Source organism: Chiloscyllium plagiosum, chromosome 25 (genome assembly GCF_004010195.1).
Source record: "Chiloscyllium plagiosum isolate BGI_BamShark_2017 chromosome 25, ASM401019v2, whole genome shotgun sequence".
In the NCBI taxonomy this organism is placed as follows: Eukaryota; Metazoa; Chordata; class Chondrichthyes; order Orectolobiformes; family Hemiscylliidae; genus Chiloscyllium; species Chiloscyllium plagiosum.
The window spans coordinates 15319356-15340150 of NC_057734.1; the positions used below are offsets into that span (position 1 = coordinate 15319356).

Sequence of the window (20795 nt, forward strand, 5' to 3'; positions counted from 1 at the left end):
TGGCACAGTGATTAGCACTATTGCCTCACAGCGCCAGAGACCTGCGTTCAATTCCCGCCTCGGGCAACTGTCTGTGTGGAGTTTGCACATTCTCCCCGTGTCTACGTGGGTTTCGTCCGGGTGCTCTGGTCTCCTCCCACAGTCCAAAGATGTGCAGGTTAGGTGAATTGGCCATGCTAAATTGCCCATAGTGTTAGGTGAAGGGGTAAATGTAGGGGAATGGGTTTGGATGGGTTGCTCTTCGGAGGATCGGTGTGGACATTTTGGGCCGAAGGGCCTGTTTCCACACTGTAAGTAATCTAATCTATGTAAAAGGGTGACGGAAACACATCCAATAATTGCCTACTAACAGATTTGGATAAATCACTGAAGGGGAAACTTTGGCAGAGCCTTGAGACAGCAGCAATGGAATCAGACTAATTGAATAGCAATTTCCAAGATTTGGAGCAGGCATAATGGGCTGATTGGCCTCCTTCTGCACAATAATTTCCATCTGGAAAAATACTGTAAAAACAATCCAACTTGCCTTTGTTCTTGAAGTTTATCTTTCAGGAAATTGGCCACATAGCAATTGTTGAAGTCATAGTTCGTGGTCCAGAACAGCCACAGCTCTCTGTATCTAACAATCAATTTCATTACTGTGCAGAATCCTTCAGCAGTACTGAAGTTGTCTCCCCCACCCATACTTTCCCACGCATAGATGACCAGCAGCTCCAGGGCATACTTTGGTGGCAGGAACTCTCCACGTAGTTGACGTTTGTATGGTCGGACATACTGTTGGGTTAAATAAAAAATATTCACTGCACACGCTTGCAATCCTTCCAGAGTTAAAAATCACACAACACCAGGTTATTGTCCAACAGATTTAATTGGAACCACTAGCTTTCGGAGCGCTGCTCCTTCAACAGGTGGTGAATCCTTGCAGAAGTACTGAAATGTAAACTTTGCCAAGCAATGTTCACAGTGTAAAGTTTCCCTTTTAATGGGAATACAAATTAAAGTAAAATGTTCTTGAAAAACAATTTTAAAGGACAATTAGTTTTCACATTTCCACCTGTGGGGCAAGCTTTAAGATAATTGACAAAACAGAGAGAGGGGCAGAGTGTTATTTTACGGAGTATCTGATTATGATTGGGATTGTACTGCCTTTAAATGGCAATGAAAGCAGGTTTACAAGTAACTTTGAAAAGGAAATTGATTTTATACAGTATATGAAAAGTAAAAACTTAGAGATGTAGAGAAATCACAGGGGAGTGGGACTAATTGGATAGTTCATCACGAAGCACCAAATGTTTTTTGTGAACTATGTCATCCTATTAACTTCTTGCAGAGGCCAGGGCTAGAAAATCAAGAACTGGTCACATTGACCTTTCTCTGAATCTTTGTCCCACGTGTTTGTTCAGTGACCCTGCAGGAGAAACTTATTTATGTAGTGAACTTCGGGTCGTTTGCCTAGGGCCAGACCACATACTGTCTGCACAGTGTGAATGGCAATGATCTTTGATCTCACTGAAGACCAGACATGGACCAGGCAGATAGTGGATCCAACTGCTGCCTACCTTAAGGGAATCAGTGTACATCTGCACAGCAAATGGCACTACATGAGTACTGCATCTCTACATCCTCCCCCCAGTGTCTGCAGTCTCATTTTACAACCTGTGAATGGTGGAAGGGTGAGTATTAACTCTTTATTTCCTCTTAAACCAGACAAGACACAGGTTTTCTTGCTTAAATATTCATTTATACATGCATGGGAAACGTCTACGTCAAGAAAATGTCATTCAGCTCAGATTTTATTATGAAAGCCAAGGTTTTGCACCAGTTTTACAGATAACAATCTTCCAATCAGCTATTACTACAGATAATATTTCACAATCAAAGGATTACACTTACTCATTCCTATTTCTACATAAACCTGGTTGCATAATTTGCTGTTATACAATCATATTCAAATTTACGCACATGATAATATAATCCAATTATATCATTACATGTCCAGATCCCATATTGTTAACATTGTGACAGGAACCCAAACTGCTCATTCTCTCCCCAAGCAATGGGAATTGAAACTTTTCTGTTCCTGGAATTAAGTGGTAACATTAAGCAGGTTTTGAAAACACTTCACCTAATCTACCTGATTGAGCCTATTCTGTAGCTAATCTAATCTAATCTATCCAGATTGGACACAATGCTGAAAGACAAAGCTTCCTCCAGTCTGCCCCAGGTGCAAAAACATTTCTTACTTAAACGGATGTCCAAATGTTTGCAGTTGAAGCTGGATGAATCACAAAACCATAGAAAAGGCCATACACACTCAACCAGAAACCATTTCAGCAACAGGAGTCAAGAGAGTGCGAGCCAGGGTGGTGGTGTGGGGCAGCCGGGAAGCTAAGTTTGAACACAAAATATTTACCTTGTGAATTGACATAGTGAATGCAGACACAGAAGTTGACAAGGGGACTGCTGGGTAGGTGGACTCATATATTTGGGCAATGTCTGGAGTTGGAGGAGATAGTGGAGGTCCTTAATGACTATTTGCTTCAGTGTTCACTACTGAGAGGGACCTTGTTGTTTGTGAAAACAGCATGAAACAGGCTGATGTGCATGAACAGTTTGATGTTAAGAAGGAGAATGTGCTGGAAATGTTGAAGAACATGACGATAGATAACTCTCTTGGGGCAGACAGGATAGACCCAAGGTTACTACAGGAAGAAAGGGAAAAGATTGCTGATCCTTTGGCAATGATCTTTGCGTCCTCACTGTCCACTGGAGTAGTATCAGATGATTGGAGGGTGCCAAATGTTATTCCATTGTTCAACAAAAGGAATAGGGATAATCCTGGAAATTACAGACCAATCAATCAGTCTTACGTCAGTGGTAGCAAATTATTGGAGAGGGTTCTGAGAGACAGGATTTATGATTACTTAGAAAAACATAGTTTGATTAGAGATAGTCAGCATGACTTTGTGGGAGGCAGGTCACGCCTCACAAACCTTATTGAATTATTTGAGGATGTGACAAAACACATTGATGAAAGTAGGGCAGTGGATGTATGGATTTTAGTAAGGCATTTGATAAGGTTCCCCATGGTAGGCTCATTCAGAAAGTAAGGAGGCATGGGATACAGGGAAACATGTCTGTCTGGATACAGAATTGGCTGGCCCATAGAAGACACAGGGTGGTAATCGATGGAAAGTATTCAGCCTGGAGCTTGGTAACCAGTAGTGTTCAGCAGGGATCTGTTCTGGGACCTCTGCTCTTTGCGAATTTCATAAATGACTTGGAAATGGAAAGGTGGGTTAGTAATTTTGCCAATGACACCAGGTTGGTGGAGTTATGGATAGAGGGCTGTTGGAGTTACAATGGTACATTGACAGGATGCAGAGCTGGGCTGATAAGTAGGAGATGGAGTTCAACCTGGAAAAGTGTGAAGTAATTCATTTTGGAAGGTCGAATTTGAATACAGAATACAGGGTGAAAGGCAGGAATCTTGGCAGTGTGGAGGAACAGTGTAGAATGCAGAGGGATCTTGGAGTCCATGTCCATAGATCCCTCAAAGCTGCCACCCAAGTTGATGGGGTTGTTAAGAAGACATATGGTGTATTGCTTTCATTAGCAGGGGGATTGAGTTTAAGAGGTGTGAGGTTACTTTGCAGTTCTACAAAGCCCTGGTTAGACCACACTTGGAATATTGTGTTCAGCTCTGGTCACCTCTTTACAGGAAGGATGTGGAAGCTTTAGAGAGGGTGCAGAGGAGATTTACCAGGATGCTGCCTGGACTGGAGGGCATGTCTGATGAAGAAAGGTTGAGGGAACTGGGGTTTTCTCATTGGACCGAAAAAGGATGAGCGGTGACTTGATAGAGGTGTACAGAATGATGAGAGGCATAGATAGAGTGGATAGCCTGAAACTTTGCCCAGGGTAAAAATGGCTATCACAAGGGGGCATAATTTTAAGGTGATTGGAGGAAGATTTAGGGGAGATGTCAGAGGTAGGTTCTTACACAGAGTGTGGCGGGTGCGTGGAATGGACTGCCAGCACTGATAGTGAAGACAGATACATTAGGGACATTTAATCGACATTTAGAGTAGGATAAAAGGTCAGCACAACATTGAGGGCCGAAGGGCCTGTACTGTGCTTACTGTTCTATATTCTAGAAACTGAACACCACGCATAAAATACATTGGCAAACTGGGACTCCTGTCAGACCAAACTTAAAGCACCTCTTGAATCAATGATATGGTTTAAAAAGTACAATAACTATAAAAATAACTTACCTGTTGATGGCAACGTCTGGACTGAAGAATTCTGAGGAAGCTCACTTCTTGTCTAATTCATCTGATTTCAGATGACAAACAGTGGATTGACAAACAGTCAGCAGGCCCCTCATTAGCTTATTGAAGGCCCTTACACCCTGAGTGCATCTGAAGTTGAGATCAACTAAATTAGCAGAGGCCCAAATATGTACATGTATTGCATATGGAATCCCAGCCCTAAATCTATTGTTTTCAATGCACATTTTACAACTGACATAAACAGAAACATGATTAGAGTGGTGCTATAAAAGCACAGCAGGTCAGGCAGCATCCGAGGAGCAGGAAAATCGAATTCCTGATGAAGGACTCCTGCCTGAAATGTGGATTTTCCTGCTCCTCAGATGCTACCTGACCCGGGATGGGACCACTTGCCGCAGCAGGTTCGCTGCCGCCGATTAGCCACTGCCCTTTCACCGCCGAGGACGCTTAGCCAGCGCCCATTGGCCACTGAAGACGATTCGCCAGTTCGCCACTGCGCCAATTTTTGGAACAGGAATTTTTAGTATGGAAACAGAAATTATTAGTAAACTTGGAAATAAGAAGTTTTACCACGATGGTTTGATATATATTTTTGATAAACTATCCAAGAGTGATTCAAGTATTAAGTTTTGGCGATGTGAACAAAGTGGCCGATGTAATGGACGGATCCACACCAAGAGTAGCACTGTGATAAAAACAATTAATGGACACACACATTCTCCTTCCGCAGCAAGTGTCCAAGTTGCGAAAGTGAAAGCAAGTTTAAAATGTCGTGCAGAAGAATTGCAGGAAGTACCTAGTGTTCTTATTAACGAATGTGTAGCTGATGTCCCTCAGTCAGTCCTAGCATCTTTACCGACAAAAAGCAGCATGAAGAAAATAATTCGACGTAAAAGGAATGATATTAGTTTAGCAGCACCAAACCCTACTGATCTTCAGCATTTGGTGATTCCAATTAGATACAAAGTATATAAGCCGGATAACGGAGCAGAAGAAAAAATTCTGTTGGCAAATAGTGGTCAAGGAAGTAATCGAATAATCATATTTGGTAGGGAATCTTGGATGCATCATTTAGCAGAATCCACCTGGTTTGTGGATGGTACGTTCAACATAGCCCCGATTTTATTCTCTCAGGTATAATGTATTTTAGCAAAAAGACTTGATGGGGTTCACCCAATATTGTATATACTTCTACCAAGTAAGCAGTGTTCAACGTATGTATGCATGTTTGAAATGGTGAAGTCCTTGGTACCTAATCCCATACCACAGTATATCCATTGTGACTTTGAGCAGGCAGCTATCAGTGCTATGAGAGAATGTTTTCCTGAAGTTAGAATTAGGGACTGTTTCTTTCATTTAGCGCAAAGTATGTATAGACATATTGCAGTAGTTGGAGCAACTCATCAATACAACACCGATCCTGATTATGCTTTAAAAGCAAAAATGATAATTGCTTTGGCTTTTGTGCCACTTAGTGACCTTGATAACTACGTAGAAGCACTCGCAGATTTTTTGCCTCAAGAACTACAACCAACACTAGATTAGTTTGAATTTAATTATATTGGACTCTACAATAGATGTGGCAGTAGCCGAAGGGCACCTTTGTTTCCCCATGATATGTGGCCGGTCTGTGACAACAATAAACGATGAAGATCGCACAAATAATCACGCTGAAGCTGCTCATCGGAGAATTGCTTTTGAACTCGAAGCTCACCACCCAACCATATGGAAATGTATTGGAACGTTAATGAAAGTGCAAAAGGGGCGTGATTTCTATATGGAACAGCTGATAGCAGGTTACCCATCACAAATAAAGCTAAAAAAGTATCGACACGCAGACGATAGAATAAAAAAAATTGTTGCTGAATACGGCGAAAGAGATTGTTTGGAATATCTTAGAGGAATAGTGCATAACTATCAAATGAACTGAAATTTCATTGTTTATATTAATGTGAGATTTTACTGGCATTATAAAGATTTTTAAAATATATTTCCTTTTTCTGGTTAAAGTTTGTAACTCATTTTTATATATAAACCAATAAAATAATATTTATTTTACCTCTTTTTAATGAATATGTAGTATGTACTTGTATAAATAAAGGGGACTGAGAAGTATGAAAGAACAGGTGGGAGGGAAAACAATCAGTACATGTATATAGTCTCCAGAGGTCAAATGACCCCAGTGGTGAAATGCTGGTGGCTAACCGGCAGTGGCTAATCGGCGGCGGCGAATCGTCACCAATCTGCCTGACCTGCTGTGTTTTCCCAGCACCACTCTAATCTTGTCTCTGATCTCCAGCATCTGCATTCCTCACTTTCGCCTATAAACAGAAACAGGTGAAACTTCAGCTCATTTGGACACTTGTCTTATTTTCTTTTGGCTAGAACCTGGTCAACAAACTGAAAAGAACAGGTTTATGACTGGCAGGGCAGCCTTCACAATTCACAGGATTATTACAGCACAGGAGGCCATTCAGCCCATTGTGTCTGCGGGAGCTCTCTGTCTGAGCATTCTCTTTGAGCCACTGTGTGCAACCGCACACTGTTCCTTTCCAAATTCTAGCTTCCTGTGGAATATTTCAGTTGAATTTGCCTCCACCATATTTTTAGTACACCCTAAGCATTCACTGCATGAACACAATTTTTCTTGCATCACCTTTGCTTCTTTTTCTCATTTCTTTAAACCTATGTCCTCTGATTCTCGATTCTTTCACAAGTGAGAGCATTCTCCCCATCTGCTCTGTCTCGACCCCTCATGATTTTTAAAACCTTCATCAAATTTCCTCCTAATCTTCTCTTCTCTGAGGAGATCAGTCCCAACTGCTCAATCCATTTTCATAACTGAAGTTCCTCATCCCTGGAACTACTTTCGTCAATATTTTCTACATTCTCCGATATTTTCACACTTTCCGATAATGTAGCTCCCAGAAATGGATGTAATACTCCAGGGTGATACCCAACCACTGTCTTACATAAGTTCAACATAATCTCCTTTCTGTAAGCTTTATTAACCATGGTCTCAACCTATCCTTCCATCTTTCTGACATATGTACATACGCACCCAGGTCCCTCTGCGCCCCTTTAAAATTGTGCCCTTTCTGTTACATTAAACTTTTGCAAGTTTGTGTTCACAATACATAAATGAACTTCAACAACAGTCCTTACACCTACCTCTATGTACCAGTGTTTCACAAGGCGGATCAGGTCCTTCAGTTTAACTGGACGGCACTTTACAAAGTTCCTTTGAAGTTCAGTGAAGCATGTTGAGAATTCTCCTCCTAACCCTCTGGCCTTAATCAGGTTCACATAAACCTCGGCATTTGGACGGGTTTGTGTTTGCTGACCTTTAACACAGTGAAGAAATGGTCTCTTATTTTTCAACCATTGGGCCGATTTAATACAGAATAAATTGTTAATGATTGATGGAAGACCATTTTGTAAGGAAGAACTTCAAAATGGTGTAAAGCTGAAATAAAATTGAAGTGCTGGAAATGCACATTGCCTGGTATGTCCCCAGGGGCTTTCCAGGCTTCCCACCATTACCTTGATAGCGCCAGGGCCCCGGGTTCAATTCCCGCCTCAGGCAACTGTGTGGAGTTTGCATGTCCTCCCAGTGTGGGTTTTCACTGGGTGCTCCGATTTCCTCCCACAGTCCAAAGATGTGCAGGTCAGGTGAATTGTCCATGCTAAATTGCCCGTAGTGTTAGGTGAAGGGGTAAATATAGGGGAATGGGTCTGGGTGGGTTGCTCTTCGGTGGGTCGGTGTGGGCTTGTTGGGCCGAAGGGCCTGTTTCCACACTGTAAGTAATCTAATCTAATTGAAAAAAAAAATTGGAGTAATGTTTTGCTGTTCGTTCTGGAATTTGAGCAACACTTCAACAAGATATTGAAATCTATTGAAATTCTACCTGGTATATCTGACAACATTGAAATAAAGGAGAAATGCAGGTCCCAGGGAGAGAAGGTAAAAACAATGACTGCAGATGCTGGAAACCAGATTCTAGATTACAGTGGTGCTGGAAAAGCACAGGTCAGGCAGCATCTGAAGAGCAGGAAAATCGGCGTTTCAGGCAAAAGCCCTTCATCAGGAATAGAGGCAGGGTGCCTGCAGCATTTATCTCTCCACTCTGCACTCTGAAGGGCTTTTGCCTGAAACGTCGAGAGAAGCTGAAGCTGAACATCCTCAGTTGTTTCAGTCCTGACAGTGGGCATGGACAATTGAGGCTACTCTGTTAAAAGGTGATGGAAGTATAAGCCTTGCTTTGGTGTCAGGAACGTGTGGTAGTATACTGGCCTTTTGAAGAGCAGAAGTACAATCCATCGTTGGGACATGGGCTACTTCCTTGGCCAGACCATCTCCATGTCTATACTTGAAAGGGCTTCCAATGGGCATATATTTCTTTAATGGACAGGATTCATTTACAAAGGGAGCTGGTGTTGAATGTTTCCAGGAGGCCTTTAAGACCCCGCAGACTTCCTAGCAGCCTGGTGCAAATGGTTGCCCAAGATGCACCTCGTTTGACTTCCTAGCCTTACAGCAGAGGAAGTGATTGGTGAACAGATCCCATTTCAGCAGATAAAATGGCTAAGCATGAAAATATACAAGTGAATCCCCCTGAAGGCTGTTTCACCAAGCTGGCCAAAGACTTTGGCCTGAGATAAAGATCACAGTAGGCAGATGTGGTGAAGGTGGGCAAGGGGATGAAGTGGGCAAACAGCAAAATAAACTAAATGGATATAAACATCACAACCTCCTTCCCACCCAACCATTTTTCATTAATGTCTCATACCCAAAGCATCGAATGCTGGGAGAACATCGACCTCCACAGAATCAGACACCTCAGTGGATTGAAAACTGAAACTCAGGGAGCGAGGCGATGAGGTCAAGCCAGATGGTAACATAATCATTTGGGGCTCTGTCATATTGATATCGAATGCAATTTCTTCCCAGATCTCATTCAGCATCTTCCAAATTATTGTCAGGATATCACCCCGGTTTTGCTTCTGGTCATGAAAACTTTTGAACTGGCTGATGAAGACAACCAGATCTGCATCCGAGCGATTTTTTAAAGTTGTCCCTTTTCCAGAGGAGCCGCCCTGAGAAGACAAATGAAATAATAGCATGACCTTTTAGAGAATGGTTAGGAAATCACAATACCATAGAAATCAACATTGAGTCATCATCAAGTCCCTTGCTATGGCCAAAATTCAATGTTAGCCATGGGGGTTCTGTACTGTCACTGAGGCCCACAATCATCATCTTTTACCAAATCCAATCCCAAGCCTTGAAGCAGAAGCTGATGCCTTGAATTCTGAGTTCTGCTTTTTTGAGTTTGGAAGGTTGAGGGACAATCTAATTGAGATGTTTCAGACACCATTGGGATTTGGTAGCGTAGATGCAGAAATATTATAACCGCTGGTGTGGTGAATCCAGGACAAAGGGTGATATTGTCGAAATTAGAGTTAGGCCCCTTAGGAATGAAACCAGGATGCATTTCTTCACAGTAAAAGTAGAAGAAATCTGGAGTTCACCAGAGTTTCTTGTCTTGTATTCATCAGAAGAAGGACACCAATTCATACAGCATGAGTAGAGGGTGCTGTTTGGATGCGCCATCATTAATATGCAGATGGAACAAGAACAGTTAATTGTTAATCTTAATTCTCAGGCTTGGTTTTGCTACATTCACAAAACAATGATTGGTCATCACCATGATCTGTTTTCTATTATAAACAAAAACTGCAATGTATGTTTGAATTCCATTTGCCAACATAAAGCAGAGCCCTGTGCATTAGTATATATGGCTTGGAGCACAAACACATGGCTGTGTGTGCTCACAATATGGGCACAAATGATAATCTTAAATTGGTTTCCTGGGTAATTTCTGCACATTCCAGATTATTTAATAAATGATGTCCAATAGCAGAAGCAGATGCACTGCCATCACTGTGCTATCTAAGTTCATATCGCATCATTCATTTGTGTGGCAGGCAAAAGATCTTTTGGATTGACAGCAGCATCTTGCACAATGTGTGTTCCTGCTCATTTTCATGTTGTATACCACTCGGAAATCTCACCTGAAAACCAATCTTCATGCACGGACCAAAACATTTGCCTGAGGTTGATCAACATATACATTAAGTAACAGGGGATATTGAAAATGACATTGGTCTGACATGATTCTTTCTATCCTGAGCCAAGGGAAAATGGGTGAAATAGTAACAGTCCTGCTGCTCTACTTGAGGTTGTGTAACCAAGCAACAACCAGGAACTGATCTGGTCTGAATGGCTTAGTGCCAAAGCAGAGTAATGATGTAATAAGTCACCACTAGTGCCTGGTTTATTTTCTCCTGAGGAGGTTCTTTGCAGCATTAATTCCTGAAGCATTGGATGTTCTGTTTGACTCACCTTCACTGTTTTAATGATTTTTATGGATCTGTAACCATAGAAACATCGCTCTTTTAAAAAACTGCAGATCCTGTCAATCGCCACGGCCACCTGATTCTGAAACTGTTGGTCAGGGCGAAGCTCACGAAAAATAAACATATCCAGATGTTTTGGAATTGTCTCATATAGATCCATCCTCTGGAACATAGAAAAGTTAACATGACAGGTTAGTAATTTCACTTCAGCTCAGCAAGTCCAGGTCTGGGTCTGCACAGGGAGTTATGAGCCTTCTGAGGTTCACAGCTGCTGGTCACCCTCCAGTGACTGGGCCTGACCCACATAAACATGTATTTTCCTGCAGTTATCATTGGTATCCTCTCTGTCCCAGGAGTAAGTCTGGGAAATGAACTTGGTTCTTCCTATTTTGTGTAGTTCAGTGCCAAACTAACGTATTGACCACCTGAATCATTCAGATAGCTTTTCCAGGACCAACTCACTCACACCAACGCTCATTGGATATATTCATAAATTTAAAAAGAAGACAAGGTGATGACACTCCATATGAGTATGTTCTAGACAACATTCAGGCTTGGGCTAATAAATAGCAAGCCTCCTTCTCATTCCTCGTATGTGACAGGCAAGGACCATCACCTTGCGGAATTGAACCATTCAATGGCATTACCATTCCTGAACCACACTATGAACATTTTGGTGATTATCATTGACCAGAAGCTGCATTGAACCAGCCATATAAATACAGTGGCTACTAGAACAGTTCAGATGTTATGAATAACTCACCTCCAGTCTTTCCAAACCTATCAAAAAGGCACAAGCCATGAATATGATGTCCTCTGCACTTCTCTGAAAGAATCTTGGCACTATCCAAGACAAAATAGCCACTTGTTTGTACTTCACCCACGTGCTTCAATATTCTTTCCTTCCATCACCGATGTACATTGGCAGCTGTCTGCAAGATGCACTGCTGCAGCTATCCCAAGCTCCTCCAACAGCACCTTGCAAATCTGTAACCATGGCTACCTCGAATGTCAAGGCCAGAATACTGATGGAATCATCACCACCTGGAAGACCATCCTGACATCCTTCACTGTTTCCAGGTAAACATCCCGGAAGTCCTCTGAATTAGGAGCAGAAAGTAACCAATTCTGACTTTTGAGCTTGCTATGCCATTTTACACATTCATTATTGTTCTGTGTGTTTCAAAGTCCACATTCCAATCTACTCCTGATAACTTTTGATTGTTTTGCCTGACAAAACTGTATTTATATCCACTTTAAAAATATTTATTGACCCCACCTTCACCACCTTTTGCTGAAGAGTTCCAAAGTTACATAACTTTTTAGAAGGAAAATATTCTCCTTTTCCTGTTGTAAAAATGAAAATCCTAAATCATTGATATGAATTGTAAAACACTGACAGTAGAAAAGGCGTTGTCCCCACTGTCAATCTGTAGAAGACCCATTCATGGATGCTTTGTTGTTTTCACAAGCCAGCCAATTATCTATCCAGACTAGTATGTCACTCCCCACACTGTGAATTTCTACTCTGCACACTATTTTATGTGGCCCTTTGTCAAATGCCTTCCTGAAATCCAAGTATAAACCCTCAACAGGTTCACCCTTAGAATCAGCACTTTACTCCTTCACAGAATTCCAATATATTGGTTAAACCTTGCACAAAACCTGACTCTTCCAGATTACCTTGAATTTTTCAAAGTGCCCAGCTGTTACCTCTGTCATGTTTAACTGTAACACCTGACCACAGCAGATGTCAAACGAGGTGGCCTATAATTTCCTGGTTTCTGCCTCCCTTCTTGAATAAGGTCAGAAGTCACACGCCTCCTGAGTATGGTCCAACAGGTTCATTTGCAATCACAAGCTTTCAGAGCGCTGCTCCTTCAGGGGAACCAAAACTACATTCTTCTGAACTGAACTCTGAATTACAAGGTTTACCTCTCTGAATGTCATAAAAGCTCAGTCCTGTAAGCATTTCATCAATTAACTTTGCAGGTACTGAGGCATTTATCTGAAATCACATGCTTTCTTTAAAATGTCTGTAATTTACTGTTCCAAATAACTTTCTGACATCCCCGAGGGACAAGGACAGAAATCACTGGCACAGGTACTGTTCCTGGACCAAATCCCTGCCCTCTCACCTCAATAGGGGCTCTCTCCAAAGCTGTTGGCCAGTCAGCTTTAAAAGTCGGCTTTCAAAATAAAAGTTCTAACGAAATTACCTCCCAATCGATTTCTCAGAGCATGTTGCCAATGGAATTATTTGCATATTTATTCACTCAGAAAAAAATCACATGTTGATGGAAAATGAACCCACAAGCTGCAAGGTAACTCACCTCTCACGCTGTAGAGACGAATATGAAAACCGAGATTTCGGACGTGGTAAAATATTTTTTAAACTGCAGGTGACGCAGGAAGTTTCTATTTCCCCGTCATTGCGTTGCTGAGTTCATTTTCGATTTCCACTTCTCCCTGACATTTGAGAGGCTGATGCTGCAGATTTCGCTGTGACCAGCAGATGGCGGTCCCACAACACAACGTGTTCATGTTGTATGAACGGGGAGTTCCGACAATAACACATTGATTCAGGATTAGTGGTGCTGGAAGAGCACAGCAGTTCAGGCAGCATCCAAGGAGCCACCTCCAAACAGACCACACCACCAGGGATATATTTCCCTCCCACCCCTTTCCGCCTTCCGCTAAGACCGTTCCCTCCGTGACTACCTGGTCAGGTCCACGCCCCCCTACAACCCACCCTCCCATCCTGGCACTTTCCCCTGCCACCGCAGGAACTGCAAAACCTGCACCCACACTGCCTCCCTCACCTCTATCCAAGGCCCTAAAGGAGCCTTCCATATCCATCAAAGTTTTACTTGCACATCCACTAATATCATCTATTGTATCCGTTGCTCCCGATGCGGTCTCCTCTACATTGGGGAGACTGGGCAGCTCTTAACAGAGTGCTTTAGGGAACACCTCTGGGACACCTGCACCAATCAACCACGCCGCCCCGTGGCCCAACATTCAACTTCCCCTCCCACTCTGCCGAGGATCACCTTCATCCCCTCCCCCACTCACCCATTGTACTCTATACTACTTTCTCCCCACCCCCACCCTCCTCTAGCTTACCTCTCCACGCTCCAGGCTCCTGACGAAGGGCTTTTGCCCGAAACGTCGATTTCAAAGCTCCTTGGATACTGCCTGAACTGCTGTGCTCTTCCAGCACCATTAATCCAGAATCTGGTTTCCAGCATCTGCAGTCATTGTGTTATTCTCAACGAGGTAAAAACAGTGATGCAGAGAACATGCCATTCGGGATATTGGTAAACTTTCCTTTCGAGTGAGGTGGATGGATAAAAGAATGATTATACTTTCAAGGCTGCTAACAATTATCTGCACTTAAGAACTCACCAGGGAGAGTATTACAATTAATTCAAAGTGTAGGCAGTGACACATGAAATCACTGGGCTCGCTTGCATTCCTATGAGAAGTTACCTAAAAGAATGAAGTTCTGTACATGAATTGGATTTGTCAGGCTAATCTGAGACAAATTTACCAAGGCATTATTTCAGTAAGAGTTACGCCATAGATGAAGGTTGTGTGAAATACAAACATTGATCCTATAACTAACATAGAAAATCCTGGAGAAACTCAGCAGGCCTAGCAGCATTTTTGCAGAGAGAAAAATAGAATTAATGTATGACTGGGGTTAATGTATAAGTTAATGTATAGTGGTATGATTTCTTCAGAATTGATGTTATAGCCTAATACCAGGAGAGTGATCACCTCTCCACATTGCTTTGGCTGTTTGCAAGGCCAATTCAAGAGGTTTCTAGAGGGTCAGCTATTGTGACCTTCAGTATCTAGCTTAACATTGACATTGTGAGGGCCCCAGGAAGTGAAACTTTGTGAGATTTAAACATGGTGTTTATGAAACCGAGTGTAATACTGAGATCCAATTCATTAAAAACAAACTACCTTTAAAAATACCAATCCTGCAGTGATGCAACACTGCTGGTGGCCTTAACAAACTTGTAGCCAAACCCTCACCCCTCAGCAGGAAGAATCCCATCCATGAATGGTGCCGGACAATCTTCATGGAGTTGAAATCACATATACATCTTGAAATGAAAGCTGGAAAAACAAATGGACGATGCCTGGGGCAGCAGAGAGTTTACCTTGCGATTCTTGGAATTTCAAAGTAAAAAATGGAACTTTGTGCTTGATTTATATTTTCAAAAGGTCAAGAGATCTTTATAAAAAATGGAGCTGTTTAGAGAGAGAGAGACAGGAAAAGTAACCACTCCATCTTATCTAAGATAATATAAACTTAGGAACTTTCCTAAAAATATATAAACTTACCTCGTGTGTTCAACAGTCTCCATTTTTCCAGTAACAGCAGTGGGAGGAATGACAGCAAGGAACAGGGGCCTGCTGGGAAGGTAAACTTAAAATTAAACTTACCTCGTGAATAGGCCAAGCACATGCTGAGCAGGAGCTGACATGGGACTGCTGAGTGAGTGAAGTAATATATCAAGGGTAAGCCGAGGGGTACAAGTCTCTGGCACAGAGCCTGTCCCTGTTGCTCAGAAGTGAGGGGGAAAGAGGAGCAGAGCATTAGTCATTAGGAACTCCATAGTTATGGGAAAGATAGAAGCTTCTGGGGGAACGAGAGAGACTCACGGTTAGTGTGTTGCCTCCCAGGTCCCAAGGTTCATGATGTCGCAGATTGAGTTTTCACGATCCTTGAGGGGGAGGGGGAGCAGCCCCAAGTCATGGTCCCCATAGATACTAACATATTTCGGAAAAGGGATGGGGATTTAAGGCAGAAATTCAGGGAGCCAGCGTGGAAGCTCAGAGCTAGAACAAACAGAGTTATCTCTGGTTTATTACCCATGCCAAGTGCTAGTGAGGCGAGGAATAGAGAGAGCGAGAGCGCGAGAGAGCAAAGTTGGATACGTGGCTACAGGGATGATGCAGGAGGGAGTGTTTCGGATACCTGGATAATTGGGGCTCATTCTGGGGTAGGTGGGACTTCTACATGTAGGATGGTCTACACCTGAACCAACTACAACTACCCTGGAGGTGGGAGAGCAATGTGGAATTTGCTAATGCTGTTTGGGAGGGTTTAAACTAATCCTGCAGGGGGATGGGAACCTAAATTGTAGTTCGTGTCCAGGAGGTTAAGAGTAATGAGGTCACAAATAATGTTTCAAGGTCGCAAGAGTGCACTGGCAAGCAGGAACGTGGTTTGAAGTGTGCCTACTTCAACACCAGGAGCATCTGAAATAAGGTGGATGAACCTGCAGCATGGGTTGGTATCTGGGACTTAGATATTGTGGCCATTTCAGATTATTATTGATTACAGGAGTTGAGACGTCATGTTGTGGCTGTACACGACATTAGTTAGGCCACTGTTGGAATATTGCGTGCAATTCTGGTCTCCTTCCTGTCAGAAAGATGCTGTGAAACTTGAAAGGGTTCAGACAAGATTTACAAGGATGTTGCCAGGGTTGGAGGATTTGAGGTATAGGGAGAGGTTGAATAGGCTAGGGCTGTTTTCCCTGGAGCATCGGAGGCTGGAGGGTGACCTTATAAAGGTTTATAAAATCATGAGTGGCATGGATAGGATAAATAGACAAAGTCTTTTCCCTAGAGTGGGAGAATCCAGAACAAGAGGACAGGTTTAGGGGGAGAGGGGAAAGATATAAAAGAGACCTAAGGGGCAACCTTTTCATGCAGAGGGTGATATGTGTATAGAATGAGCTACCAGTGGTGGAGGTTAGTACAATTGCAACATTTAAAAGGCATTTGGATGGGTATATGAATAGGAAGGGTTTGGAGGGATTTGGGCCAGGTGCTGGAAGTTGGGACTAGAGTGCATTGGGGTATCTGGTTGGCATGGACAAGTTGGACCAAGGGGTCTGTTTCCGTACTGTACATCTCTAGGACTCTATGACATGGATAGAGCAGGGACAGGAATAGTTATTGCAGGTTCCAGGATTTAGATGTTACAGTAAGAACAGAGATGATGGTAAAAGAGGGGGAGGTGTGGCATTATTAGTCAAGGACAGTATTATGCTAGCAGAAAGGACGTCTGAGGACTCAGCTACTGAGGTTGTCTGGGCTGAGATTAAAAACAGAAAAGGAGAGTAGGGAGGTTTCTTTCAAATAGTTCCAGAGATGTAGAGGAAAGGATAGCAAAGATTATTCTAGATAGGAGCAAGAGTAACAGGGTAGTTGTTATGGGGGACTTTAACTTCCCCAATATTGACTGAGAATGCTATAGTTTGAGTACTTTAGATGGGTCAGTTTTTGTCCACCGTATGCAGGATGGTTTCTTGATACAGTATATAGACAAACCAACAAGGAGCAAGGCCACATTGGAGTTAGTACTGGGTAATGAACCTGGCTAGGTGTTAGATTTGGAGGTAGGTGAGCATGTTGATGATAGCGACCACAATTTGGTTATATTTAGTTTAGCGATGGAAAGGGATAGGCATATAATGCAGGGCAAGAGTTATTGCTGGGGTGAAAGGCAATTATGATTTGATTAGGCAAGATTTAGGATAGATAGAACGGGGAAGGAAACTGCAGGGGATGGGCACAATTGAAATGTGGAGCTTGTTCAAGGAACAGCTACTGCGAGACCTTGATAAATATGTACCTGTCAGGTAGGGAGGAACTAACTGAGCCATGGCTTACTAAAGAAGTTGAATCTCTTGTCAAGAGGAAGAATGCTTATGATAGGATGAAACATGAAGGTTCAGTTAGGGCACTTGAGCGTTACAAGTTAGCCAGCAAAGACCAAAAGAGAGCGTGAGGAGGAGCCAGGAGGGCCTCTTAGTTCTTGTTGCTGTTTTTGTCTTGCTCTCACTTTTATCATTTTCCTGAAACAATGCTGTGCCCGCTTTGGCTCCCTTCTGATGCCAAATATCCCAGCCTTCCCAATTTGTGCGGCCTCCCATTTCTGACATTCCCCCACCAATGGATGATTTCCCTGAGCCTGGTGACCCTGACTCTGTCAGTTACCTAGGCAACTCTACTCCCACCACCCGACAACCCCCCACACCCACAATCTGGACATGCCCCTCCTTTCGCCGATTCCTCTGAACTGCCCTCCTGATTTGGTGAAAGAAAGGAATTATGGGAGAATTGTTAGATTTGGAGCAGCCATTTTACATATTAAAAGCCTGCAAATCTCACCTTAGTGTCTGGATGCTAAGCTTGTGTTCCCAGGCTCACCGAGACAATTGGCCTTGCACCTGTGCTGCTACCTGACAAACTAATTCTTTCCTTGCATGGGACTATTCTTCTGTCTGCAAGGATCTATTGGAATACAACACTTGCTTATCAGCTACTAACCAACACTGTCCTCTAATCACGCACCTCTCTGTATCTCGTCAGAGTGACTTGTACCATTCGGTTGACTTGTCTCTCGTGTGAGCTCATGAATAAATAGTCATGAACTCGAGGTTTGCGTGGCGCAATAACTTTTCCTAAATTGGAACACTATGAGTAGTCATCCTCAATGCTAACACACTGTATGCCTTCTTAACAACCCTATCAACCTGAGCGGCAACTTTTCAAAGATCTACATCTGGACGCTGAGATCACTGCTCATCTACACTACCAAGAATCTTACAATTAGCCAAGTATTCTTTATTCCTGTTGCTCCTTCCAAAGTGAATCACCTTACAATTTTCCACATTAAACTCCATTTGCCATCTCTCAGCTCAGCTCTGCAGCTTATCGTTTAGATTTGATTCCCGACAGTATGGAAACTGGCCATTTGACCCACCAAGTCCACACTGACCCTCTGAAGAATAACCATTCCTCTACATTTACTCCTGACTAAAGCACCTAACACTACGGGCAATTTAGAATGGCCAATTCACCTGGCCTGTATATCTTTGGATTGTGGGAGGAAACTGGAGTATGGGGAGAATGTACAAACTCCACATAGACAGTCGTCCGAGGAGAGAATTGAACAGGCCCCTGGTGCTCTGAGGCAGCAGTGTTAGCCGCTGTGCTGCCCATGATGTGTCTATGTCTCTCTGTAACCTACAATATCCTTCATCACTATCCACAACTCTACTAACCTTAGTGTCATCTGCAAATTTATTAACCCATGCTTCTATGTCCTCCTCTAAGTCATTCATAAAAATGACAAAGAGCACTGGCTCCAAAACAGATCATTGCGGTACCTCACTAGTAACTGAATTTCAGGATGAACATTTCCCATCAATCACCACCCTCTGTCTTCTTTCAGCTAGCCAATTTCTGATCCAAACCACTAAATCACCCTCAATCCTCTGTGTTTTGTGCAATCACCTACTCTTATCAAATGCTTTACTGAAATCCATATACACCACATCAACTGCTTTACCCTCATCCATCTCAAAGAACTCAATAAGGTTTGTGAGGCACGACCGATCCTTCAAAAAACCATGTTGACTATCCCTAATCAACTTATTCCTCTCTAGATGATTATAAATCCTACCTCTTATAATCTTTTTGAACACTTTTGCAGCTGTAACAGTCTTTGGGATGGTTTTGATTCATCTTTTAAAATTAGATAATATTCAGAACAATGTACACAAGGTAATTCTATAAAAGCAAGCTGTAGACAAGTAAAAATGCCCACCAGATAAACAACTGCAGGACATCTGTCTCACAGCATTCATCTTATTTGTTTACAAATTAAACATGCTTCAGTTCTTTTCTTATCTGCTTTCTGAAAATCTGGCTGCCACCAAGTTTGTAATAGAGTATTAACCATTCCCTCCTTGCCCAAGTTTGTACAATAATGCACATAATTAATTTAAAATGGGCAGCAGCAAAGAAGGAACACAAACCTGTCCAGCAGGGGTCATTCACATTTTGGTTTGAGTATTGAGGGTACCTCTCCATTTGAGGCCATAGATTGTACTCTTCAGCAGGGGCTTCCCCTGTGATTTCTGTACCTTACTCAAGTTTGGCATACCTGCCCCCCATATTGTTGCTATCCAGGTGTTGCTGGGGACCCATTGGGAACAGAAATTTAGGGTGTAAGGCTGCCTGCTTGGCAGCAGCATCTATCTGCTCATTCCTTTGGAGACTGTATCAATTGCTGCAACATGAGCCAAACATCTTGATAATGCTATTTTGTACAGTCAATCTGGCAGTTACTATAATGCTGCTCCATGGGGGTTAAAAATCCTCTATGTTCCCACAAAGCTCCAAAATAGTTGATCACACCAAAAACACAAGGAGAGTCAGTGTATATTAGCAGACTTTCCTTTTGTTAGAATGCAAACATGTCAGCCTGCGTTAACTCCAAGGTAACATTAAAGACAAATCGCTCCCCAGTGGCCAGATTTCCACAGTTAAAGCAAGGGCCTGCCATTTGTCCCTGGGGATTTTGCTGTCTTGTTCCCAGTCCCAAAGGTGTAGTACTGGGGCCTGCCTGTCCCCACATCCAGGCTCTCTTCGGGAAAGGATTGCTCAGCAGTGGTCGCTGGGTGGGCATCTGAGGTAGGTTCCGCCCCCAGTGGGTATTCTGGTCCCAATCAACACTATTCTTTATTTAACAGTGTTGTTGCTTTAACTCTGGGCTGGCACACAGCGTTAGGGATTGCAACAGTGCTGGGGCATATTTGACTTTACCTGTAACTTGGATCGTGGTTCAGTCTGGTTCTGGCCATCCCAATAATGAAATTGTTGATAAAACAGGATGTTGAACCCATCAACAAAGACGGCATACTTAAACTACTGGACTTGTGCCTCACAACACACTTCACATTCAACAACCAGATATACGAACAAATCAACGGAACACCCATGGGCTCACCGATCTCAGGACTCATAGCAGAAGCAGTAATGCAAAGGTTAGAACAAACAGTCTTACCACAAATTCAACCCAAACTCTGGGTCAGATACGTGGATGACACCTTTGTAATCATTAAAAACACAGAAATAGAGAAAACACACCGGACCATCAACGCCACACTCACAGGAATCCGATTCACGAGAGAAGAAGAAAAGGATAGCCAACTCCCATTCCTAGACGTGATGGTACAGAGAACACCAAACAGAGAATTC

The 20795-nt window shown here is 42.8% G+C and overlaps 1 protein-coding gene across 1 annotated transcript in view; it reads right to left on the reverse strand.

Annotated features, from left to right (window-relative positions):
* Positions 1–20795, reverse strand: part of LOC122562402 — a 66357-nt gene that overhangs the window by 6617 nt on the left and 38945 nt on the right. Inside the window, exons 14-19 of the mRNA XM_043715259.1 lie at positions 15075–15143; positions 11479–11602; positions 10702–10878; positions 9086–9392; positions 7467–7639; positions 527–774 (exon numbers count right to left, since the gene is read on the reverse strand). Coding sequence (XP_043571194.1) covers positions 527–774; positions 7467–7639; positions 9086–9392; positions 10702–10878; positions 11479–11602; positions 15075–15143 — 1098 coding nt within the window. The remainder of the gene's footprint in view (positions 1–526; positions 775–7466; positions 7640–9085; positions 9393–10701; positions 10879–11478; positions 11603–15074; positions 15144–20795) is intronic.